At 48.5% G+C, this 25,986-nt stretch overlaps 1 protein-coding gene across 16 annotated transcripts in view; it reads left to right on the top strand.

Annotated features, from left to right (window-relative positions):
- LOC124002054 (gephyrin-like) overlaps positions 1-25,986 on the top strand; it is a 135,075-nt gene that overhangs the window by 73,680 nt on the left and 35,409 nt on the right. For 10 of the 16 annotated variants that reach the window (XM_046309289.1, XM_046309286.1, XM_046309282.1 and 7 more), the window contains exons 3-9: positions 635-692; positions 1,193-1,321; positions 2,575-2,736; positions 4,973-5,146; positions 5,648-5,797; positions 6,345-6,482; positions 7,320-7,454. In XM_046309289.1, coding sequence (XP_046165245.1) covers positions 635-692; positions 1,193-1,321; positions 2,575-2,736; positions 4,973-5,146; positions 5,648-5,797; positions 6,345-6,482; positions 7,320-7,454 — 946 coding nt within the window. The remainder of the gene's footprint in view (positions 1-634; positions 693-1,192; positions 1,322-2,574; positions 2,737-4,972; positions 5,147-5,647; positions 5,798-6,344; positions 6,483-7,319; positions 7,455-25,986) is intronic. The other 6 variants (XM_046309291.1, XM_046309288.1, XM_046309285.1 and 3 more) reach the window with 3 other exon arrangements.

Genomic DNA, 25,986 nt, shown 5'->3' with positions numbered 1-25,986 from the left:
GGGGGGGGGGTGTGTGTGTGTGCGCGTCTACTTAGTCCCAGAAGCCCCTCATCCCTATTTAAGATTTGATGAATGAAAATCTGCTTGTTTAACATGTTCTCATATTTGTATGTCTCAATTTAGTTTGTTTGAATCTGTGACTCACTTTTTTTTTTTTTGATTTTCATGCTTTTAAAATATTTTTTTTTGTTGGAGAGTACTAGTGAGGAGAACACGACTGTGTAGTTCTTTCCCAAATATGGTAAATAAATGCGCCACTGGTAGGCGCCAGTGGACACGATTTGACTTGAACTAACGGTCTCATGGCATTCTCTCCCCTCAGCTCAGAGAAACACAATCACTCTTTTAAAAAGAGCGAACACTGACTTATCTTTAAGCCTCTTCTGGAGAGTCAGTTGTATTTTACCTGCACATACAGATCACTCGCAAGCTCTGAACTTAAGAGTACGGATTTGTTCAGGGTAACCCTTTTTCATCTTGCTCTCGCCCACTTACTTTTACTACATATATCTTCAGTCCCTGTTTTGTATTTGCCTTTTTCTCTACCCCCTTCCCCTCGCTTTCTGTCTCTAGTGAGTTCGTGAAGTCTGAATATGAACTAACTATGTTGTTGTTTTGTGCTTTTCATCCACAGGCTCGGAGGCATCATATCTTCCTACAAAATAGTCCCAGATGAGATCGACGAGATTAAGGTGAAGATCTCCTCCCTCCTTTATTTATCTCTCTCTTACAGCCCTCCCTCTCTCTCTCTCTCCCCCCCCTTTAACTGCATGCTACATGCTGCCCATTAGAGCCCACCCCAGGCTGTAGTTCAAAGGTGACACCATTTTGTATTCTCACATGTATTCTCTCTCACTACATGAAACAACTGTTGTGGTTTGAAACACCTATCTTGGAAACAGTTGTTCCACACAATGGGTGCATCTCAATTGTCTTTCAATGATGCCTCGCATCATCTCTCTGCTTGCCACCTTCTCAAAAGACAGAGGTCTGATCTTCTCCAATGTGTTTTGAGAAAGAGGAGAGGACATGAGGAATCAAGGAAAGACTATTGAGATTCACTCAGTGCTTTAGAGATTCACCCGCCTCTGTTGTCTGTATGATTGACACTGCTTCCAGCCAATAGGGTGGTAATTTCTGTGATATACGCTGCTGCCAGCCAATAGCCTGTCTCTCTTCTCTGTTTCCTCAGGAGACATTGGTGGACTGGTGTGATGAGAAAGAGCTGAACCTGATCCTGACCACAGGGGGTACAGGCTTCGCCCCTCGTGATGTCACTCCCGAGGTACATGGGGACCCCAAAGTTTGTGTTTGTGTCCATGTGAGTGTGGATGAGTGTCGACCCTAGATGTAGTGTAAGCCGATGTAGCTGTGATTGCACGTGTGTGTGTTGGTTGGCACCTGCATGCATGGTCAGTGTGCATGTTTATGTGTGTATTGTGTTTGTCAAACTGTAGATTGTCTTATGCTTTGTCAGGTTTGTCACATTACAGATGAATGAAACATTTTTGTTTCATTCTGTTATAATTCCATATGATACATCTTGCATATTTTGAAAATGTGTGTATGAGTGTCATATTTTATGGTTGGTGTGTGTGTTTGTGTGTGTGTATGTGAGAGAAAGCGCGGGATTGCTGCTGGCTGTGAACGTCGTTTCTCTCTCTTTCTCTCCCCTCTCTCCTCTCTTCCTTTGATCTGTCCTCCTCTCTTTCTCTACTAATGTGCATGTTTGAAGTAGCATTCAACTTGAGGACACACAACGTCACTATTCTTAAATCAACCCCCCCCCCGCTGGGATAGAACTAACAGCGGCTGCCAGAGGGCATTTCTCCCTAGGGGATTGAGGGGTTAACAGGGGGTTACTTACACACACACACACACACACACACACACACACACACACACACACACACACACACACACACATACACACACACACACACACACACACACACACACATACAGGTGAAGAGGGTTTGAGCTAAAGAAAGAAACATCAGAGATGAAAGGAATCACTGTTCTAAAGATGTCAACATGTTATCTGCCTGTTCTGCCTGCTCATTGGAGTAGCTACCCTAATCACAAGGGTGTTAGCAATGGATGTGGCAGTTGTATACTTAAGCAATAAGGTACGAGGGAGTGTGATATATGGCTAATATACCACGGCTAAGGGCTGTTCTTATGCACAACTCAAAACGGAATGCCTGGATACAACCCGTAGCCGTGGTATATTGGCCACAAACCCCTGAGGTGCCTTATTGGTGTTATAAACTGGTTACTAACGTAATTAGAGCAGTAATGAGACATGTTTTGTCATACCCGTGGTATTGCGGTCTGATATACCACGGCTGTCAGCCAATCAGCATTCAGGGCTCAAACCACCCAGTTTATAATACAGTAGATTAAGCAGTAGCTGTTGCTTGTTGCTAACCCTGCTATACTGTGGGGGCACGTTATGTGGAGTGTAGGCAGGTGATGACAACTGTACTATGCACTGTCTGTGCCATATAGTAAAGTAATTATGTGTCCCCCCCTCCCACTCTCTCCGTCCCTTGCTCCCTCCCCATGCCGCAGGCCACCAGAGAGGTGATAGAGCGCGAGGCCCCAGGGATGGCGCTGGCTATGCTGATGGGCTCGCTTCAGGTCACACCTCTGGGCATGCTCTCCAGGCCTGTCTGTGGAATCAGAGGGAAAACCCTCATCATTAACCTACCTGGTAGCAAGAAGGGCTCACAGGTGAGATTTGATGTGTGCGCGTTCAAGTTTTTATTTGTCACATGAACAAGTACAGCGAAATGCTTAACTTGCCCAACCCAACAGTTCGGTATTCAGTATCAAAAAAGTATAAGAAATAAGAGGAGAAGCTATATACAGGGTCAGTACCAAATGTGCAGGGATACTGGAGTACCGAGGTAGATATGTGCAGACAAGGAGAAAGTGACTGGTAACAGGATAAATAATCATCCTACTTTTGTCAACAGCATAAGTGGTGGGTGGAGTGTGTGCGTAGTGCTCGTGCGCGTAGTGATTGTGTGTCAGTGTGGGCGTGATAGGTGGATATACATGTAAAAAGGGCTGAAAAGTGACTGGTAGCAGGAGTACACAAATACTTTACTAATGGTAATATATATATGTAAACAGGAGTCATACAGGCACGTGGAGGCCACACACTACTGAACCTCATTTTGACTTGTTTTAAGGACATCAAAGTTGGTTTTCCACTTTAATTTTGAGTGTGACTCCAAATCCAGACCTCCATGGGTTGATAAATTTGATTTCCATTGATCATTTTTGTGTGATTTTGTTGTCAGCACATTCAACTATGTAAAGAAAAAAGTATTTAATAAGAATATTTCATTCATTCAGATCTAGGATGTGTTATTTTAGTGTTTCCTTTATTTTTTTGAGCAGTGTGTAAACGGGAGTATACAAATACTATACTAATGGTAATATAAACAGCTCAAAAAAAGTCACACTCAAAATTAAAGTGGAAAACCACACTACAGGCTGATCCAACTTTGATGCAATGTCCTTAAAACAAGTCAAAATGAGGCTCCGTAGTGTGTGTGGCCACCACGTGCCTGTATGACCTCTCTACAACGCCTGGGCATGCTCCTGATGAGGTGGCGGATGGTCCCCTTGAGGGAGCTCCTCCCAGACCTGGACAAATGATCCGCCAACTCCTGGACAGTCTGTGGTGCAACGTGGTGTTGGTGGATGGAGCGAGACATGATGTCCCAGATGTGCTCAATTGGATTCAGGTCTGGGGAACGGGCGGGCCAGTCCATAGCATCAATGCCTTCCTCTTGCAGGAACTGCTGACACACTCCAGCCACATGAGGTCTAGCATTGTCTTGCATTAGGAGGAACCTAGGGCCAACCGCACCAGCATATGGTCTCACAAGGGGTCTGAGGATCTCATCTCGGTACCTAATGGCAGTCAGGCTACCTCTGGCGAGCACATGGAGGGCTGTGCAGCCCCCCAAAGAAATGCCACCCCACACCATGACTGACCCACCGCCAAACCGGTCATGCTGGAGGATGTTGCAGGCAGCAGAACGTTCTCCACGGCGTCTCCAAACTGTCACGTCTGTCACATGTGCTCAGTGTGAACCTGCTTTCATCTGTGAAGAGCACAGGGCGCCAGTGGCGAATACCAAACGTCCTGCACGGTGTTGGGCTGTAAGCACAACCCCCACCTGTGGACGTCGGGCCCTCATACCACCCTCATGGAGTCTGTTTCTGACCGTTTGAACAGACATGCACATTTGTGGCCTTGCTGGAGGTCACTTTGCAGGGCTCTGGCAGTGCTCCTCCTGCTCCTCCTTGCACAAAGGCGGCGGTAGCGGTCCTGCTGCTGGGTTGTTGCCCTCCTACGACCTCCACGTCTCCTGATGTACTGGCCTGTCTCCTGGTAGTGCCTCCATGCTCTGGACACTACGCTGACAGACACAGCAAACCTTCTTGCCACAGCTCGCATTGATGTGTCATCCTGGATGAGCTGCACTACCTGAGCCACTTGTGTGGGTTGTAGACTCCGTCTCATGCTACCACTAGAGTGAAAGCACCGCCAGCATTCAAAAGTGACCAAAACATCAGCCAGGAAGCATAGGAACTGAGAAGTGGTCTGTGGTCCCCACCTGCAGAACCAATTCTTTATTGGGGGTGTCTTGCTAATTGCCTATAATTTCCACCTGAAATTCCATTTGCACAACAGCATGTGATATTTATTGTCAATCAGTGTTGCTTCCTAAGTGGACAGTTTGATTTCAAAGAAGTGTGATTGACTTGGAGTTACATTGTGTTCTTTGTGTTCCCTTTATTTTTTTGAGCAGTGTATATGCAAACAGGAGTATGCACACGAGTGTGTGTATGTCTGTGTCCCTCTGAGTGTGTGTGTGTGTGCACGTGCAATACACCTGCTGTGTATTACTCTCCCTGACCTCTAACCCCAAACTCTCTCCTCCTACAGGAGTGTTTCCAGTTCATCCTGCCCGCTCTGCCCCACGCCATTGACCTGCTGCGTGACGCGGTGGTGAAGGTGAAGGAGGTTCACGATGCCCTGGAGGACCTGCCCTCACCCCCGCCGCCCCTCTCCCCGCCCCTCACCCTCAACAGCGTCGCCTGCACCCAGACAGAGGAGAAGGTGGCACTCTTTAGCACTCCTGTGTTTTTCAAATTTATTTCACGGTGTAATAAGGGGTAGGGGAGAAGGAGGGAGGGATAGAGAGAGATTGGCGTGTTTGTTGTGTTGTAGTTTTTGTAAGGTTTAGAGGTTTTTGTTTGTTTGTGTGTGTGGATGGGTGGGTGGGTGGGTGATATGAAAGATGGTGATATAACCATCCCACACTTGAGCATACAGGTGCTTGGCTACTGTATGTTAAAAGGTCCATGAAAGGGGGACACCTGAAATATTGCTGTGCGCGAGTGCTTTATTCCTGCCAATAATCACGTTTTCACTTCACAGAAGACTTCGTAGCAGTACTTCTTTTAATCGTTATATAGCTGCTGTTACAACGTTTACCATGCTACTGTAATTGTCTTTTATCAATTGTTTTGAAGTTTATTTTTATGAAGTACTGCACCTTAAATTGTGGTTTTTCTGCATGAGCTGTTCTTTACTAATGAAGTGAATTATTACTCTAAGGGTGTGCAGTGTGAGGATGATGAAGATGAGAAGATGAAGGACATCAGGGCAGCGTCCACCGAGGACCACCACCACACCCACTCCCACCACCGCCACTCCCATTCTCACGGACACAACACACACATCACTGCCGCCGCCATCGCTGCCAAGGTAAACACATTGTGAACACGGTGTGATAATGTGCTCTGCTGGTGGCCATGAGTGTTACATGAAGCACTCTGGGGTAGCGGTAGGAGAAGCCCTGTATATCTTAGTTCGTTATATTATGATTAGTGCCATGGTCAGTTTCTCGTATCCTAAAGGCCATCGGAATTAATCATGAGGATTTGAAACGGAGGAGATTAAGCACATAAAGAGGGATCGACGGAGGAGAGGCGGGAGGGAGGGAGTGAAGGGGAACAGGGGGTGAGTTGGAGGTGAAGAGGAGAAGAGGGAGGGCTGAGGGAAGGATTAGGGAGGAGGAGAGGGATTTGAAGCTCATTAAATGCATGTATTGTCTGTTACATTATTTACCCCCCTGTCCCTGTTCACACCGTTACTGCGTTGATCCATTGCCATTGTGATGTTGTGATACGTCACTCATAAATCCACCTCTAAATGTTTGTGTGTTTTGCACGCATGTGTGTATTTGCCTGATTTGTATGTTCATGTTGTTGTCCCATCCTGTGTTGACCCCGTGAACCATATCCATCATCAGAAGGGGAAACCCCAGCAGCACCATAACCATGCTGTTGTCATGGCAAAAGGTAGCCACTATCAACCTGGCCTGCTATCTGACCTCCCCCCAGCCCCACGTAATTTCACCTGCTTCTGCTCTGGAGACCAGCCGGGAACGGTAAGATCCCTCAGAACCGCCCACCCACCCTCATGTCACACGTCACCCCTACATCACATACCGGGGTGTACTCTGCACGTCACCTCTTCCATTATTCCTCCCTGCAAAACACCATAGATGAATCTCAAAAGTGCTCGATCCCGTCCTTTCTCCAACTCCTTCACAGACCCGAGGAAGGGAATCTTGGTAGGGGAGAACGCGAGAAGTCGAGGAGGGACTTTTGAGGTTCACCCCGTCTTGTGTAGGTCATGACGTGAGGTGCATCGCTAGGTGGAGCCAAGGCAATGTTATTAGCGCACGCTGGGTTAGCCTGTGTTGCTCATTAGCCGAGTGGGGTTCAGTGCTGGGCTGCCAGTAAAGCTTATTGTCTTAATTAGTGCATCGCTAAGCCCATATCGCTCCAATGGAAACCCACTGTAAATCCCACTGGCCCTCCCAGGGCCCGTTAGCACTGCTCGAATGAGCCGCACGGATCAGTCGCAGATCCACACATCCACAGCAGCAGCCCTGGGGGGAAACTGTGGGCCTGCCAGGCCTGTTTGTCTCCTCGCAGGCTCACGGTGTGTCTGGATCTACACACGCACACACAGGGTTTAACATGCTTCTGGGGCATTTGTCTACTGATGCTTATAATGTAAATCATGTTGTTATAATTATTAGAAACGTCTGACTTGCCAATTGGGAAAATGATGATCTGGAGTCACCAAAAAACGTAGACTGACTGACCAATCGGTGTGTGCTTTCGAGATAGTAGAGATCCCAGTGCTGTTTGTGCGCACAGCTTTCCTCTCTGCCTGTGTGTAGGAGTCGCAATAACTGTCTAACTTCTCTCCATAGATCCCAGACAGCATCATCTCCAGGGGTGTACAGGTTCTTCCCAGAGACACTGCCTCTCTGAGCACCACACCTTCTGAGTCGCCTCGCGCCCAGGCCACCTCGCGCCTCTCCACTGCCTCCTGCCCCACACCCAAAGTAAGACGCATCCTGTGCCCTATACTTACACCTACCCCACTGCCCATCCATCTGTCCCCCTTGTACCCTATACTCACCCAGCCTCACCCAGTCCTCTCATCTCCTAACCCTTCCTCCCTCCCTCTACCTCGCTGCCTCCCCCTTGCTCTGTCCCACCAATGCTGGGAGGTGAAGGCATATTGCTCCTCAACTCCCTCCCTCTCCTCCATGGTTTCAGGGGCGGTCCTCTATTGGATCCCTATGGTTCCGTAACTCTGAGATCATGTTCAGAATGTTGTCTGTTGATTGGTTGGAATGATAGGCTCCTCCCCTTGACCTCAATTCCATCCTATCTTTATGCTTCGCTTTAAAATTCTAACATTTCATTTCTTGAACGCAGAAACGTCCTGCGATTGGTCAGATCAATGACCTCTGGCGGAGTGTCCCACTTAATGATTTGATTGACAGGTGTCATGTCTATCTGTGTCCAACTGCACTGTGACTCTGTGGAAACAAAGAAACCAACCAAAGACTTGACATGCATGGTGCTGCTGCTGTTTTCATGTCCTAACGCTAACCCCCCCCCCCCCCCCCCCCCCAATTGAGGTGCCTTGCCGAGGTAATACGTGATCAAAACTCTTCCTTTATGCTTCCAGTGATGATTAATGACTTTATATTGGGCTGCGGATTGGTTCAGGTGTTTCTCGATCTTGTGTAAGTGATCTAAACTAAGCAGATGTGATCTTACTCATTACACACCATGTTTGTAGTGATAATGAATGGGCTTAATGTGTATAGTGCTCCAACTCTGGGGGGGTTGCTACTTCAGGAGTTTTGGGGTTTGTCTGAGTGAAAAGAAAAGATGCCTGCTGAGCTTAGAGGACGAGTGGTAGGGGGGGGGGTGTAACTTGACTAGATCAGACTGGTTGGCAGACTTTGTCTTTCAGCACTAAGCCTGTTCTCATCATGTTTTTTAACTGGTAGGCCTGTTCTGTGGATGATTGTGGCTTGCCAGCCTCTGTGATCATACTTTCATCCCATTATAGTGCTTTGATCATAAGGCAATGGGACAGAGAGTCTGGCTTGAGCTTTTGCTGCGTTTGTCATCCACCTGGTGAGGGGGGGGGGTGTTCCTAGGGAAAGGCTCTATCAAACAAGGGGAGCTTCTTTTTAGTGGTTTGTTTCTGTGCTTGCTGTCATGTTTCTTTGAGTGCCCTTCCCCTCTCCTTCACAGGCCCATAAGGCTGCATCAACTGGGTAAGAGTGTGTGCGTGTGTGCTTGCAACAAGATCTCATAGTTTCCCTTGGAAATTTGACGTATTATAGATGAATGTCTATTTGTGATGCATTCATTCTTTGTGGTTTCAGGGTTAATTCTGCGTGGTTACAGGGTTAAAACAGAAACGACTCAAAGGGTTAAGTTTAGGTATTAATTCTGAGTGGAAAAGGTTTGTGATATATGGCCTGGGGAAGGCTTAAGACAAACAAACATATGAAAAACGACACCCTATTACCATCAGGTATCATCAGTATTCTCGCGGCTTGCTAAAGCAGTGGTCTAAGCAGCACGCTCCGGCTCCGAGTATCACGAGTTTACTCCCAGTGTTGGACAATATATTTTTAATTTTTTAGGTATATATCGACTTTCTCGGGACCTTTTCAAACGTCCGAGATCGCAGTGTGTTTCTAGTGATCAATCTTGTGTGTGTGTGTGCCCCATGCAAAGCAGTCCTCAACCTGCATCAATAATCCCTATAAATGTAAATGGAGTGCAGTTGTTGATTGAGCCGATGCAGATAAGCAGAAGCATAGAGGCAGAGACCGAGAGCTATGCAGCACCAGGCTGCATCAACAGTCTAAGCCATAGTGTGTCGTGGAAATAATTATTATGTTCTCCACAGCACCCTCTGTTGGGTAAAGTGTATACTGTACCTTATGGTTGGTTATTTAGCAACAAAACCGACGCGTGTGCAACTATGGGGCAAAACATGCTTAGATAGTTTACATATTGTCAACAATGTTTAGTCTCCAAATGTTTATTGAAAACGTAAGTGCACAATGAGTCCTTGTCTCTCAAAATACACTGTTACAGTTGTGGGTTAGCTAGCTAGTGAATTATTTATTAGCATTGACATGACATTTAAAAAAAAAAAATGTATTTCACCTTCATTTAACCAAGTAGGCTAGTTGAGAACAAGTTCTTATTTACAACTGCGACCTGGCCAAGATAAAGCAAAACATGGAATAAACATAGTGGGGCAAAAAAGTATTTAGTCAGCCACCAATTGTGCAAGTTCTCCTACTTAAAAAGATGAGAGGCCTGTCATTTTCATCATAGACATGGCAGTGGGAACCAAAAATAATGTCCAGTTTAGACTCATCAGAACAAAGTACAGTTTCTTTGCAGCAATTCCACCAAGAAGGCCTGACTCACACAGTTGATGTTGAGATGTGTCTGTTAGTTGAACTCTGAAGCATTTATTTGGCTGCAATTTCTGAGGCTGGTAACTCTTATGAACTTATCCTCTGCAGCAGAGTTAACTCTGGGTCTTCCTTTCCTGTGGCGGTCCTCATAGCGCTTGAAGAAACATTCAAAGTTCTTGACATTTTCTGCATTGACTGACCTTCATGTCTTAAAGTAATGGAGTCATCTCTTTGCTTATTTGAGCTGTTCTTGCCATAATATGGACTTGGTCTTTTACCAAATATTTTGTATACACCCCTACCTTGTCACAACACAATGGATTGGCTCAAAGTCATTAAGTCATTGGAATATCCACAAATGAACTTTTAACAAGGAGCACCTGTTAAATCACCTGGAATGCATTTTAATTATCTCATGAAGCTGGATTACCAAGAGTGTGCAAAGCTGTCAAAGGGTAGCTACTTAAGAATATAAAATATATTTAGATTTGTTTTGGTTAGTACATGATTCCATATGTGCTATTTCATAGTTTTGATGTTTTCAATATTATTCTACAATATAGAAAATAGTAAGAAGTAAAGAAAACCCCTTTAATGAGTGTGTGTCCAAACTTGACTGATACTGTATTTATACCCCTTGACTTATTGCACATTGTTTATGTTACAGCCTGAATTGAAACTGGATTCAATAGATTTTTTTATTTATTCACACCCCTGAGTGAAAACTTTGTAGAAGCACCTTTGGTAGCGATCACAGCTGTGAGTCTTTCTGGGTAAGTGTCTAAGGGCGTTTGGATTGGATTATAGAACATTGCCTATTATTATTTTCAAAATTCTTCAAGCTTCTGTCAAATTGGTTGTTGATCTTTGCTAGAAAACCATTAGTAGTTCTTGCCATAGATTTTCAAGTAGATTTAAGTCAAAACTGTAACTCGGCCTCTCGAACAATCAGACTTCTTTTAAAAATAAATATACATCTCTTTTAGCCAGGTAAAGACTTTCTTTTTTTATATGCATTCTCTCTCTTATAGGGGAAGGAGAATATGTCATTAGTACCATCAGATGTGCTTAATTGCCACTGGTTACCTTGTCTCCCATGCCTTGTTGGGCTACTATCTGTGAGCCCAGCCTGCCCTCTGGTGGTCCTTCCACATACCCTCCCCCCCCATAACCGAACCGGAGGGTCGGGTGCCAGACGCACCGTCTTGGTCGCGTCGGGACAGCACGTCTGCATTCCCGTTCCTCGATCCGCCCCTGTGGATTACATTTACATTACATTTAAGTCATTTAGCAGACGCTCTTATCCAGAGCGACTTACAAATTGGTGCATTCACCTTATGACATCCAGTGGGACAGTCACTTTACAATAGTGCATCTAAAACTTAAGGGGGGGGGGGTGAGAGGGATTACTTATCCTATCCTAGGTATTCCTTAAAGAGGTGGGGTTTCAGGTGTCTCCGGAAGGTGGTGATTGACTCCGCTGTCCTGGCGTCGTGAGGGAGTTTGTTCCACCATTGGGGGGGCCAGGGCAGCGAACAGTTTTGACTGGGCTGAGCGGGAGCTGTACTTCCTCAGTGGTAGGGAGGCGAGCAGGCTAGAGGTGGATGAACGCAGTGCCCTTGTTTGGGTGTAGGGCCTGATCAGAGCCTGGAGGTACTGAGGTGCCGTTCCCCTCACAGCTCCGTAGGCAAGCACCATGGTCTTGTAGCGGATGCGAGCTTCAACTGGAAGCCAGTGGAGAGAACGGAGGAGCGGGGTGACGTGAGAGAACTTGGGAAGGTTGAACACCAGACAGGCTGCGGCGTTCTGGATGAGTTGAAGGGGTTTAATGGCACAGGCAGGGAGCCCAGCCAACAGCGAGTTGCAGTAATCCAGACGGGAGATGACAAGTGCCTGGATTAGGACCTGCACCGCTTCCTGTGTGAGGCAGGGTCGTACTCTGCGGATGTTGTAGAGCATGAACCTACAGGAACGGGCCACCGCCTTGATGTTGGTTGAGAACGACAGGGTGTTGTCCAGGATCACGCCAAGGTTCTTGGCGCTCTGGGAGGAGGACACAATGGAGTTGTCAACCGTGATGGCGAGATCATGGAACGGGCAGTCCTTCCCCGGGAGGAAGAGCAGCTCAGTCTTGCCGAGGTTCAGCTTGAGGTGGTGATCCGTCATCCACACTGATATGTCTGCCAGACATGCAGAGATGCGATTCGCCACCTGGTCATCAGAAGGGGGAAAGGAGAAGATTAATTGTGTGTCGTCTGCATAGCAATGATAAGAGAGACCATGTGAGGTTATGACAGAGCCAAGTGACTTGGTGTATAGCGAGAATAGGAGAGGGCCAAGAACAGAGCCCTGGGGGACACCAGTGGTGAGAGCGCGTGGTGAGGAGACAGATTCTCGCCACGCCACCTGGTAGGAGCGACCTGTCAGGTAGGACGCAATCCAAGCGTGGGCCGCGCCGGAGATGCCCAACTCGGAGAGGGTGGAGAGGAGGATCTGATGGTTCACAGTATCGAAGGCAGCCGATAGATCTAGAAGGATGAGAGCAGAGGAGAGAGAGTTAGCTTTAGCAGTGCGGAGCGCCTCCGTGATACAGAGGAGAGCAGTCTCAGTTGAATGACTAGTCTTGAAACCTGACTGATTTGGATCAAGAAGGTCATTCAGAGAGAGATAGCGGGAGAGCTGGCCAAGGACGACACGTTCAAGAGTTTTGGAGAGAAAAGAAAGAAGGGATACTGGTCTGTAATTGTTGACATCGGAGGGATCGAGTGTAGGTTTTCAGAAGGGGTGCAACTCTCGCTCTCTTGAAGACGGAAGGGACGTAGCCAGCGGTCAGGGATGAGTTGATGAGCGAGGTGAGGTAAGGGAGAAGGTCTCCGGAAATGGTCTGGAGAAGAGAGGAGGGGATAGGGTCAAGCGGGCAGGTTGTTGGGCGGCCGGCCGTCACAAGACGCGAGATTTCATCTGGAGAGAGAGGGGAGAAAGAGGTCAGAGCACAGGGTAGGGCAGTGTGAGCAGAACCAGCGGTGTCGTTTGACTTAGCAAACGAGGATCGGATGTCGTCGACCTTCTTTTCAAAATGGTTGACGAAGTCATCTGCAGAGAGGGAGGAGGGGGGGGAGGGGGAGGAGGATTCAGGAGGGAGGAGAAGGTGGCAAAGAGCTTCCTAGGGTTAGAGGCAGATGCTTGGAATTTAGCGTGGTAGAAAGTGGCTTTAGCAGCAGAGACAGAGGAGGAAAATGTAGAGAGGAGGGAGTGAAAGGATGCCAGGTCCGCAGGGAGGCGAGTTTTCCTCCATTTTTCGCTCGGCTGCCCGGAGCCCTGTTCTGTGAGCTCGCAATGAGTCATCGAGCCACGGAGCGGGAAGGGAGGACCGAGCCGGCCTGGAGGATAGGGGACATAGAGAGTCAAGGGATGCAGAGAGGGAGGAGAGGAGGGTTGAGGAGGCAGAATCAGGAGATAGGTGGGAGAAGGTTTGAGCGGAGGGAAGAGATGATAGGATGGAAGAGGAGAGAGTAGCGGGGGAGAGAGAGCGAAGGTTGGGACGGCGCGATACCATCCGAGTAGGGGCAGTGTGGGAGGTGTTGGATGAGAGCGAGAGGGAAAAGGATACAAGGCAGTGGTCAGAGACTTGGAGGGGAGTTGCAATGAGGTTAGTGGAAGAACAGCATCTAGTAAAGATGAGGTCGAGCGTATTGCCTGCCTTGTGAGTAGGGGGGGAAGGTGAGAGGGTGAGGTCAAAAGAGGAGAGGAGTGGAAAGAAGGAGGCAGAGAGGAAAGAGTCAAAGGTAGACGTGGGGAGGTTAAAGTCGCCCAGAACTGTGAGAGGTGAGCCGTCCTCAGGAAAGGAGCTTATCAAGGCATCAAGCTCATTGATGAACTCTCCGAGGGAACCTGGAGGGCGATAAATGATAAGGATGTTAAGCTTGAAAGGGCTAGTAACTGTGACAGCATGGAATTCAAAGGAGGCGATAGACAGATGGGTAAGGGGAGAAAGAGAGAATGACCACTTGGGAGAGATGAGGATCCCGGTGCCACCACCCCGCTGACCAGACGCTCTCGGGGTGTGCGAGAACACGTGGGCGGACGAAGAGAGAACAGTAGGAGTAGCAGTGTTGTCTGTGGTGATCCATGTTTCCGTCAGTGCCAAGAAGTCGAGGGACTGGAGGGAGGCATAGGCTGAGATGAACTCTGCCTTGTTGACCGCAGATTGGCAGTTCCAGAGGCTACCGGAGACCTGGAACTCCACGTGGGTCGTGCGCGCTGGGACCACCAGAGTAGGGTGGCCGCGGCCACGCGGTGAGGAGCGTTTGTATGGTCTGTGCAGAGAGGAGAGAACAGGGATAAACAGACACATAGTTGACAGGCTACAGAAGAGGCTACGCTAATGCAAAGGAGATTGAATGACAAGTGGACTACACGTCTCGAATGTTCAGAAAGTTAAGCTACGTAGCAAGAATCTTATTGACTAAAATGATTAAAATGATACAGTACTGCTGAAGTAGGCCAGCTGGCAGTGGGTGCGTTGTTGACACTACACTAATCAAGTCGTTCCGTTGAGTGTAATAGTTTCTGCAGTGTTGCTATTCGGGGCTAGCTGGCTAGCTAGCAGTGTTGTTTACGTTACGTTGCGTTAAAAGAACGACAATAGCTGGCTAGCGAACCTAGAAAATCGCTCTAGACTACACAATTATCTTTGATACAAAGACGGCTATGTAGCTAGCTAAGTAGCTATCTACGATCAAACAAATCAAACCGTTGTACTGTAATGAAATGAAGTGAAAATGTGATACTACCTGTGAATGCGACCGGGTAGTTGAGTTCTATACAGAAGACGTTGGCTAGCGTTGGCTAGCTAGCAGAGTCACCTACGTTAAGGACGACAAATAGCTGGCTAGCTAACCTCGGTAAATTAAGATAATCACTCTAAGACTACACACTCTAAACCTAAACAACACAATTATCTTGGATACGATGATACGAAGACAGCAAAGACAGCTATGTAGCTAGCTAACACTACACTAATCAAGTCGTTCAGTTGAGTGTAATAGTTTCTCCAGTGCAGCTAATCAGTGGACGTTAGCTAGCTGGCTAGTGAAGACTAAGTTAGGACGGCGAAATACGATAATTACGCAATTATCTTTGATACAAAGACGGCTATGTAGCTAGCTGAGAAGAAATTGCTAAGATTAGACAAATCAAACCGTTGTGATATAATGAAATATAATGAAAAAGTTAATACTACCCGCGGGAGCGAAGTGCAGATGCGACCACTCGCTCCAACCGGAACCGGAAGCTATGGATGACATGGAAAGAGAACGGTTGTAAAGACAAAAACTATTTGGCTATTCTGTTATTGTTTCTCTTACCAGCCATCCACGTGAGGGGCGCATGGTCAGTAACTAATGCAAACCTCCGACCCAGTAGGTAGTACCGGAGATAATCAAGGGCCCACTTGATGGCTAAGGCCTCTTTCTCTACGGTAGCATACCTCTGTTCCCGATCGCTGAGCTTCCTACTTATGAAGCGAATCGGCTTCTCTGATTCGCCTTTACCCTGAGCTAGTACGGCCCCGAGCCCCGTATCCAAGGCGTCAACCAGCACAATGAACTACTTGTGAGAAGTCCGGAGCCTGTAGAACGGGATCAGAACACAGGCCATCTTTTAGCAATTGAAAGGCCTCTTCTGTCTCGTCTTTCCACTGTACCTGGTTTGACAGGTTCTTCTTGATGAGGTTTGTGAGGGGGTTGGCAATGGTCACATATCCCGGGATAAATCGGCGATAATATCCTGTTATCCCTAAGAAGGCCCGAATGTCTCGCTTGGTCCGGGGTCGAGGCCAGTCACGAATTGCCTGTGGGCGTATTTTCCCATTCCCCACGGTGTACCCCAGGTATTCTGCTTCAGACAGGCCCAGGCAGCATCTATTTGGATTGGCTGTCAACCCTGTGGCTTCCAAACTCACGAGCACCGCCTGTAATCGCAGGAGGTGACTATCCCAGTCCTCGCTGTGGATGACCACATCGTCTATGTATGCCGCTGCATACTCTTGATGTGGCCGTAGAATGGCATCACCATTCAGCACCATGCAGTCTGAAGGGCATCCTCACATACTGGAAAAGCCCCTCTGGGGTGGCGAAGGCAGTCTTTGGGCGATCCTCCGGAGCCACCGGCACTTGCCAATATCCCTTCGTCAAATCCAGGGTGGTGATGAACTTGGCCTTTCCTAAGCGCTCCAAGAGTTCATCCACGCGGGGCATGGGATACGCATCGAATGTGGAGATGGCATTCACGTCCCTAAAGTCGTTGCAGAGTCTCATACTACCATCGGATTTGGGGACCAGGACTATGGAACTGGACCACTCACTCGTCGATGGCTCGATCAAGCCCATCCTCAACATCTCCCTTCTTTCTTAGCAATGACTCGGCGAGCCTCAGGAATCCTGTAAGGGCGGGTATGCACCTTCTTGCCGGGTTCAGTGTGGATATGGTGGAACAGGTCATCTGTTTGTCCTGGGAATGGAGAGAATATTCGACCGAAGTTCATAATCAGCTTGTCTAGCTGTCTTGACTGCTCCGGTAGGAGAGTTTGGCCACAGCGCACCTGTGGTAGAGCCTCCTCTTTTCCTTTGCCCTCCAGGGACATCAAAGCCACCTCCTCCTCTCGTTCATGTTACGTCTTCAACAGGTTTATGTGATAGTTGGACCTTCTTCCTCCTTCAGGTTGCTTGATGAGGTAATTGACCGGTGAGACCCTTTTCATTACCTCGTAGGGCCCCCTCCACTGCGCCAGCAAGCGATGTTCGGCCGTGGGCACGAGCACCATCACTTTCTCTCCCACGGTGAACTCACAGGGGGTCGCGGACTTATCATAGGCCCAGCCTTGGGTCCTTTGTGCCTTCTCCATATGCTCCTTGACTATGGGCCACACTGCTGACAGGCGGTGGATCGAAAAGGGGCATGGTTGGGTCTCCGAGGTCTCCTTGGCTAAGTCGAGGATCCCTCGACAGGGTCTACCATAGAGCAATTCAAACTGAGAGAATCCAGTGGATGCCTGGGGTACTTCTCGCAGGGCAAACATTAAGTGTGGGAGAAGCATGTCCCAGTTTTTCCCGTCTCGGGACACCACTCTTCTCAACATGCTTTTAATCGTTTTGTTCAAGTGTTCACACAACCCGTCTGTTTGAGGGTGGAATATGCTTGTACGTATCTGTTGAACCTGATAACCGACACAAGTCCTTCATCAACCGGGACATGAACGGGGTTCCCTAATCGGTTAAGATCGTCTTGGGGAGGCCCACACGAGAGAACATCAGGAATAACTCCTTGGAAATTCCCTTTGACGACATGTTACGCAGGGGTATGGCCTCCGGGAACCTGGTAGCGTAATCTATAACCACTAGGATGTAGTCGTGTCCTCTGGCGGATTTTGGGAGGGGTCCTACGAGGTCCATAGCTATGCGTTCAAAGGGTGTCTCTATGATGGGGAGAGGAATCAAAGGTTTACGTAGGTGTGGCCGTGGAGCTGTACGTTGACATTGATAACACGTCCTACAATACCTGGCCACATCCCGGGTGACCCAGGGCCAATAGAATCTCTGCATGATTCTGTCAATAGTCTTGTCTTGTGCCAGGTGTCCTCCTAGGACGTGGGAATGGGCTAACTGTAGAACGGTATCCCTGTATGGTCTAGGCACCATTAGTAATTCCTGGTTTCCCCCCCTTCGTCGTACGACCCAGTATAAGAGACCCCGCCTGATTGCATAGTAAGGAAGAGGGGCTCACCTGATCCGTCGACATTCCTCCCGTCGATCACATTCACCTTCCTCATGGCCTCCCTTAGGTTTGGGTCTCTATGCTGCGAGGTGCCGAACTGTCCCTTTAATTCCTGGGGCAGGTCGACCTCGGTAGAGGGATGTGGAGGTTGTTCCCCATCCCCATCAGGGGTGACCGAGGAGAATCCCTTCCAGGTTCCCCCCTCGGCTGGAGCTTCAAATATATCCCTTAGCGCCTGGTTGCTCCTTCCTTCTTGCATTGTGTGTAACCCTTCACAGATGTCTTCATCGGTGGTTTCCTGGAATATCTGTCGTAAACGTTGGGTCGCTATTTCTTCATCTGCTGCAGAGGACGAGGACGCGGCTACGTCTCCTTGTAGGACTACTACCTCGGGCTTGGATTTTCTCTTCTTTCCTGTCCCCCTTCTTCCTGTGCATAACGTCATCTGCCGAAGCTCCTTATATAGGGGACAGTCTCTCCCGATCAATAATGGCACCTTCAGCTGGGGCACTTTCCCTGCCCTGACTGTACACCTTCGTTTGTGAGAATAGGCAGATTCACAGTGGGGTAATAGTGGGTGTCTCCATGGATACAGGATACGGCTACTTTGTCTGGTAGCAGTGTTGCGGAGGTCACCATCCGCTCCTCTACTAACGTAACCATACTTCCCGAGTCGAGAATGGCTACCACATCTTGTCCTTCGACTCGAACCGGAATCTATCTGGGGCTATCTATGCTAACCAACAGTGTTGATCCTCCCCCCCTCAAAACGGGATGTGTGGGGAGTAGGCACTGATGACTCCGTGACCATGGGCTCATCCTTGCTAGGACATTGTGGGGCATAATGGTCGGGAGACTGACATTTATAACACCGACCCTGCTGTGTGGTGGCTGACTTCTCCCACCTCCGGGGCGGGGGGGGGGGGGGGGGGGGTTCAGGCTTGGACGTGTCGGTGGCAGACGCGCCGGGGTGAGTCGTGGTACGGGATTTGGAAGCCTCCTTCCGTTCCTCCTTGTCACTTTTTAACAACTCCTGTCGACCGATATGTTTCCACCACCTGGGCTATGTCGTCAGCTGACAACGGGTTGGCTTGCCCCATAACCCTTTAAGTCACTGGGTAATTCCCTCAATATCTTGTCCACTAAGAGTGTCTCTATCACATGTCCTAGTCCCTTTCCAGTTTCTAGCCACTGTTTCGTCAGTCGTATTAATGCGAAGATCTGGGCACGGACGGGTTGATCAGCTGTATAGGTCCATTGATGGAACTTTACGGCCCCATCTCTGGCAGGCAGCTGGTACCGGGACAGGATCTTTTTAGTCGCCCATAGTCCGCAGCTTCGCAGGAATCCAGGTCAAAATAGGCTTCCTGAGTCACCCAGGTCAAAAGAGGGGCTAATGCGCTCGCCCATTCTGTGGGCGGCCACTCTTCCAAGTTGGCCGTCCTTTCGAGGATCATGAGGAAGGCCTCAATATCATCCTCCTTGGAGAGACGAGGTAAGATGGCGTGAGCAGCCGCTCTTGGCTTAACTCTAGGTTCTTCTCGTCGGCTCAGCTGTTGTTGCAGGAGTTCTATGGTTGTCTGCTGTGCCGTGATCAATTGTTGTAGTAGGGCGTTATCATTCTTGAATTGTTCCTCCGGGTCTACTGGAAGAATCTTGATTTACTCACTTATCCTTGTCACTCGTCCACCTAGTGCCCGCATTCTCCACGAATCTGAGAGGACCAAGTAATTGGGCGTCACTCTAAAGCGGGAAGGTGGAATAAACGAGTCAGGAGTAGGTTTTCGTGATTGAACACAGTTCTCTATTGAGGGCATTTGGTCAACATAAACACTCCAACATAATCAATGAAAATCATCCAAGGAAAAACATACATCTTCTTCTTCTTCTTCAGATGAAACAGGAACACAATAGGATTATCTTTAAACTACAACAAAAGTCGTGGAATAGTCACCGTCTTAGTGGTTCTTCCTGGATAGCTCCTCTGTCTCGGTGGCCATCTTCCAGAGATTTCCCCCCACTCTTTGCTGGTTCCATTCTCTCTCTTATAGGGGAAGGAGAATATGTCATTAGTACCGTCAGCTGTGCTTAATTGCCTCTGGTTACCTTGTCTCCCATGCCTTGTTGGGCTACTATCCGTGAGCCCAGCCTGCCCTCTGGTGGTCCTTCCACAGTATATATACATATTTAAAACATACACTATACTTGCAGTGAAGCCGCTCAACAAATACATCACATTAACAGACTCAAGGGCATGTCGACAGATCTCCCACAAGGTCAAAAATGGGACCCGAACCAGCGACCCATCAGCCACCGGCCCACGCTCCCAACCGCCAGGCCACTAGCCTTTCAAGAAAACAGCAATGAAATTACAATAGACATCAAGGACAACAAAAATCATACTGAATATGTGCATGTATGGCACTATTTGTGTGTGTGTGTATATATGCATGTGTACAAACACCTGCATGGCACCAGCCTCAGGCCAACCTGGGATTCACTGTAACAACAATGTCCCTCAGTGTCATTCAAAACATTATTTTAGTTATGTTTTGATTTTTGACTTTTTTGTTGTTGACTTATCTTAGACTGTTGTTCTATCCCCCGCCCAGCAACTCCACTCCCTCTTGTCTCCAATTCCACATCCCAACCCTCAGCTTCCCTCAGTCCATCCCACCTATTTCTGCTGGCCACCCTCTTCTGATATTATACGCACCATATATCTTTCAACTACACTGTGGTGTTTAACATACAATTTCAATCTATCTAAGATAAATAATTTTACTTACTGTATTAGTATATTAGTCATTGACTGACCCGGTCTCTCCAGATCTCCCAACAGTACTAACTCTAGGGTCAATTTTAGATCAATGTTATGCATTTTCAACCATTCCTCAACCTGAGACCAGAAACTTGAAGGCAATACCAAAATGAATGGTCTGTTGATTCTGTATCCTCACAACAGAATCTGCAGAGCTTGGATGATTGTATTCCCCAAATATTCAACATTTGGCAAGAATTCTATATAATCATTTTGAATCTTGTGTTTATTTTATATATCAATTCATAATGTCCACCCTGTACCATGGTACATCAAACATCTTTTCCCAATGATTTTGCAATCTGTATGGCACAGCTGTCAACATCCTGGTACTCAAATGAAACTGCTATACTTTCCTATTTATGCAATCTTTGTTCCTCCTGTCACGTGTGCTCCCTCTCCGGCCTCTAGGTCACCAGGCTGCTCGTTATGGCGCATACCTGTCACTATCGTTACACGCACCTGCGTGTCATCAGACTCACCTGGACATCGCTTCCCTGATTACCTGCCCTATATATGTCACTCCCTTTGGTTCCTTTCCCAGGCATCATTGTTTCTAGTTCTGTTTCATGTCTGTGTGTTAGTTTCTTGTTTTCTATTATGTTTCGTTTATTTATTAAAACATTCACTCCCTGAACTTACTTCCAGGCTCTCATGCCTCCGCCGGCTCCCCGGGCTCTCATGCCTCCGCCGGCTCCCCGGGCTCTCATTCCTCCGCCGGCTCCCCGGGCTCTCATGCCTCCGCCGGCTCCCCGGGCTCGGCTCCCCGGGCTCTCATGCCTCTGCCGGCTCCCCGGGCTCTCATGCCTCCGCCGGCTCTCATGCCTCCGCGGCTCCCCGGGCTCTCATGCCTCTGCCGGCTCCCCGGGCTCTCATGCCTCCGCCGGCTCCCCGGGCTCTCATGCCTCCGCCGGCTCCCCGGGCTCTCATGCCTCCGCCGCCCCCGGGCTCTCATGCCTCCGCCGGCTCTCATGCCTCCGCCGGCTCCCCGGGCTCTCATGCCTCCGCCGGCTCCCCGGGCTCTCATGCCTCCGCCGGCTCCCCGGGCTCTCATGCCTCCGCCGGCTCTCATGCCTCCGCCGGCTCCCCGGGCTCTCATGCCTCCGCCGGCTCCCCGGGCTCTCATGCCTCCGCCGGCTCCCCGGGCTCTCATGCCTCCGCCGGCTCTCATGCCTCCGCCGGCTCCCCGGGCTCTCATGCCTCCGCCGGCTCTCATGCCTCCGCCGGCTCCCCGGGCTCTCATGCCTCCGCCGGCTCCCCGGGCTCTCATGCCTCCGCCGGCTCCCCGGGCTCTCATGCCACCGCCGGCTCCCCGGGCTCTCATGCCACCGCCGGCTCCTCGGGCTCTCATGCCACCGCCGGCTCCCTGGGCTCTCATGCCACCGCCGGCTCCCCGGGCTCTCATGCCACCGCCGGCTCCCCGGGCTCTCATGCCTCCGCCGGCTCCCCGGGCTCTCATGCCTCCGCCGGCTCCCCGGGCTCTCATGCCTCCGCCGGCTCCCCGGGCTCTCATGCCTCCGCCGGCTCCAAGGGCTCTCATGCCTCCGCCGGCTCCCCGGGCTCTCATGCCTCTGCTGGCTCTCATGGTCCTCGTGAAAGTAACAAATTGACACGTTTTTATTTTCATCAAAAACAACTTTATATTGAAGGAGTGCCTTCGATTTGAATACCTGCATGTGCGCAGTTTGGCGACCGTTTAGACCCGATGACGTGTTTCTACACATGAACTTAGCCAACGTCGACATGACATCACCTACAAGTGTGATCTGGGATTTCTATTGGAGAAGAAAGGAGGAAGGTACTGTCTTTGCTATAACACCATAAGCATGCATAAAAAACGTATATTCATGCAACAGAAATGATTTATAAAAAAATTGATTCGAAAACAATGATTTTATTGTTTAATGTGACTCTAAACTGATATTTTATGTTCTGACGTACCTCCTCGCAGGCTACATTTTCTACTGTGATTGGTCAACAACGACGGCACCGCTTGAAAAAAATAGAGCAAAATCCTTTTCTCCGCCTCGGCTGAGCGGCTTACACAGGCACGCAAGCACCGTTGACTGCTCTGCCTTGGTAACCCCGTCCATCCGCCACACGCTGTGTCAGCACAATGAGGAAGACCGGGAGAAATATGAGGGAGAGAAAGATCGATATGAACATGACATAGAAGGATATGGTCTCCCTCTCTGAAACTGCCCCTATGATTAGTCTTTCTACCCTAGATATTTACAGTATCAGCGTTGTGCAGCCACAGACCCTGTATGATGTGTGAAGGTCGGGGATGAAGCGCTAACCATCACTACCTCGGCTACACACACATCTGATCCTCTATCACACACTGTCTCAAACAGTGCTACCCCCACACACATATCAACCTGCCTTGCCTCAGTTACATAAGCAGCTCCTGTGCTGTGAGCAATTCATGACTGCGTGTGATTAGCTCCGGGGTAATATGTTAACACTCGGGCACAGTCATCGCTCTTTGTCTCTCACATACGCACACATACACACACACACGTACACACATGCTTTGAGCCCTGCAGGCACATGGGCTACAGCACAAACATAGAGCAGAGCTCTCAATGCACAGAAACTCAGCGAGACCGACATGGCAAGAGATCCATACAGCTCTCGCTGTGTGTGTGTGTGTGTGTCTGAGCGTGCACATTTGTGTGTGTCTGTGCTTGTGTGTAAGCCACTGTTCCATCTAAACTGCGCCCAGCTCCCCTCGGACTGCCGTGCAGATGAAATATCAGTCAGCACAGAGAAGCACGAGATTGAACTTCACTCATCTTTCTAGAGTTTTCCCCTTTAGTTAGCACTATCAACGTTTTCAATTTACTGTGGGAATTGTGCTTGAATCAATGCAATATTAGCCACTTTCAATGTAACATATCGAAACAAAACTAACTACGCAAGACTTATTATGCAAAACGAACTGTGCAATTTACTTGTAGGCAGGTGCATTGGAGTGGAATTCTATTGCATTGACATCCACGACTCAGGCCCGAGCTGCAGTAGGCCTATATGCAAATAGCCATTGCCATATATTTATCTGTGCCATTCACTTTGAACTGGAATGTGTTTACATCATGAGCGATCCTGATTAGATGCTCTTGTTTTGAGATCAAAGCGAGAGCTGCATGTAGCCACGTGCACATTTGTTCATATTCTTTGCTAGTTAGTGAGTTGTTAGCCCAGTTATAGCTCATTTCTAGTTGACAATGGAGGAGTGGTTGCTTCCTATAAGAGGCTAAAAGTTTTTTTTTGTGTCATAAAGGGCCAGTGTTGTATTGAGGTGGTCTTGAATAAGCTATGTATCCAGTAGGCAGAGGGTAGCATAATTTGTCTGTCTGATTCTCTGTAATAAAGGTATGGGATATATACATATTTTTTTGTGTGGTTTCTTGCATCAAACAACACCCAATTTTGAGTCACCTCCTTGTCTGAAGGACAATTGGATAAACAGCCCTGCATGTTTTTTTTTTTTTCAAAAGTCTCTTGGAATGTAGGCCTACATTGAAAACCACACAATTGGCTTCTAAAATGTTATGGGATGCAGTTTTCTCCATTTGTTTTTTTATGGTAGGCCTGCATTATGATCAAATAGCCACAGAGCCTACTTGGAAACTGTTAAAACTGTAACTAAATCGGTACAGCCACAGTGAACGCTCGCTGGAAGTTGCACAGTATTTTCAAAATGTTCAAGATTGCGCTCAGCAGACCTGAAATTTGCTCAGTGAGGAAAATCATTTGCGGGAACATTGGCGTGAGCATTTGAATTTGTGGTGTGTGTGTGTGCCAGCTGGTCCATTCGAGGGGAATAGTTCTCAGTTTTTCATGGGATACAGCCTACTGTATACAGGGAGAAGGGACTCCATCTGTCATTGGATTCTCTCCGTATCGCTCGCTCTCTTCTGAAAATCTCTGTAAATCCGGTGTCTATAATATATAACTCAGTCTAGACCAGGTTTCAGCTGCTGCGCAACACTGACATCCTTCCTCCCATAGATGGTCTTGCCTGTACAAGCACCACCTGGACTGGACACGGCTGGACAAACGTATCTTTTTTGAGAAGATCAGGGAGTTTTGCGAAAGGCCATGGACATCACAAGCCCTGCACCAAAGTCAAGGGCAGCGCAAAGACAGGCTCTCCGAATATAGATTCCCTTGTTCATGTGGGGTGCGTACGGACCAGTGAATCACTGGGGGCTAGTTCCTAGTCATCTGGTCTATCTGCAGTGCCTCTATGGACATTCGCATGACTCTCTCCTAACACACACACACACACACACACACACACACACACACACACACACACACACACACACACACACACACACACACACACACACACACACACACACACACACACACACACACACACACACACACACACACACACACACACACACACACACACACACACGCCATACGTTGCTGCTAGTATTTTATTCTGCTGCTCAGTCACTTTACCCCAGATTGTATGCATTCAGCGCATTCAGAAAGTATTCAGAACCCTTGACTTTTTCCACATTTTGTTACCGTTATAGCCTTATTCTAAAATTGCTTAAATTATTTTCCCCCTTAATAATCGACACACAATACCCCATAATGACAAAGCAAAAACAGGTTTTTATAAATGTTTGCAAAAAAAATAATTGGAAAATGACATTTACATATGTTTTCTGACCGTTGATTACAGCCTCAAGTCATCTTGGGTATGACGCTACAAGCTATGCACACCTGTATTTGGGGAGTTTCTCCCATTCTTCTCTGCAGATCCTCTCAAGCTCTGTCAGGTGGGATGGGGAGCGTCAGTTCTGTCTAGAGATGTTGGATCGGGTTCAAGTCGGGTTCAAGTGAGTGGCTGGGCCACTCAAGAACATTCAGAGACTTGTCTGAAGAACATTCAGAAACCACTCCTGCATTGTCTTGGCTGTGTGCTTAGGGTCGTTGTCCTGTTGGAAGTTGAACCTTCACCCCAGTCTGAGGTCCTGAGCACTCTGGACCAGGTTTTCATCAAGGATTTCTCTGTATTGCTTCGTTCCTCTTTCCCTTTATCCTGACTAGTCTCCCAGTCCCCACAGCATGATACTGCCACCACCGTGCTTCACCATAGGGATGGTGCCAGGTTCCCTCTAGACGTGATGTTTGGGATTCAGGCCAAATAGTTCAATCTTGGTGTCATCAGACCAGAGAATCATGCTCTGAGAGTCCTTTATGTGCTAAGCTGGCTGTCATGTACCTTTTACTGAGGAGTGGCTTCCGTCTGACCACTCTACCATAAAGGCCTGATTGGTGGAGTGCTGCAGAGATGGTTGTTCTTCTGGAAGGTTCTCCCATCTCCACAGTGGAGCTCTGCCAGAAATGACCATTGTATACTTGTCACCTCCCTGACCAAGGCCCTTCTCCCCTGATTGGCTGGGTGGGCCTGCTCTAAGAAGAGTCTTGGTTGTTCCAAACTTCTTCCATTTAAGAATGATGGAGGCCACTGTGTTCTTGGGGACCTTCAATGCTGCAGTAATC

Source organism: Oncorhynchus gorbuscha, linkage group LG17 (assembly GCF_021184085.1).
Source record: "Oncorhynchus gorbuscha isolate QuinsamMale2020 ecotype Even-year linkage group LG17, OgorEven_v1.0, whole genome shotgun sequence".
In the NCBI taxonomy this organism is placed as follows: Eukaryota; Metazoa; Chordata; class Actinopteri; order Salmoniformes; family Salmonidae; genus Oncorhynchus; species Oncorhynchus gorbuscha.
The sequence above is the reverse complement of the archived record's forward strand: the minus strand, read 5'-3'. Positions and strand labels throughout refer to the sequence as shown.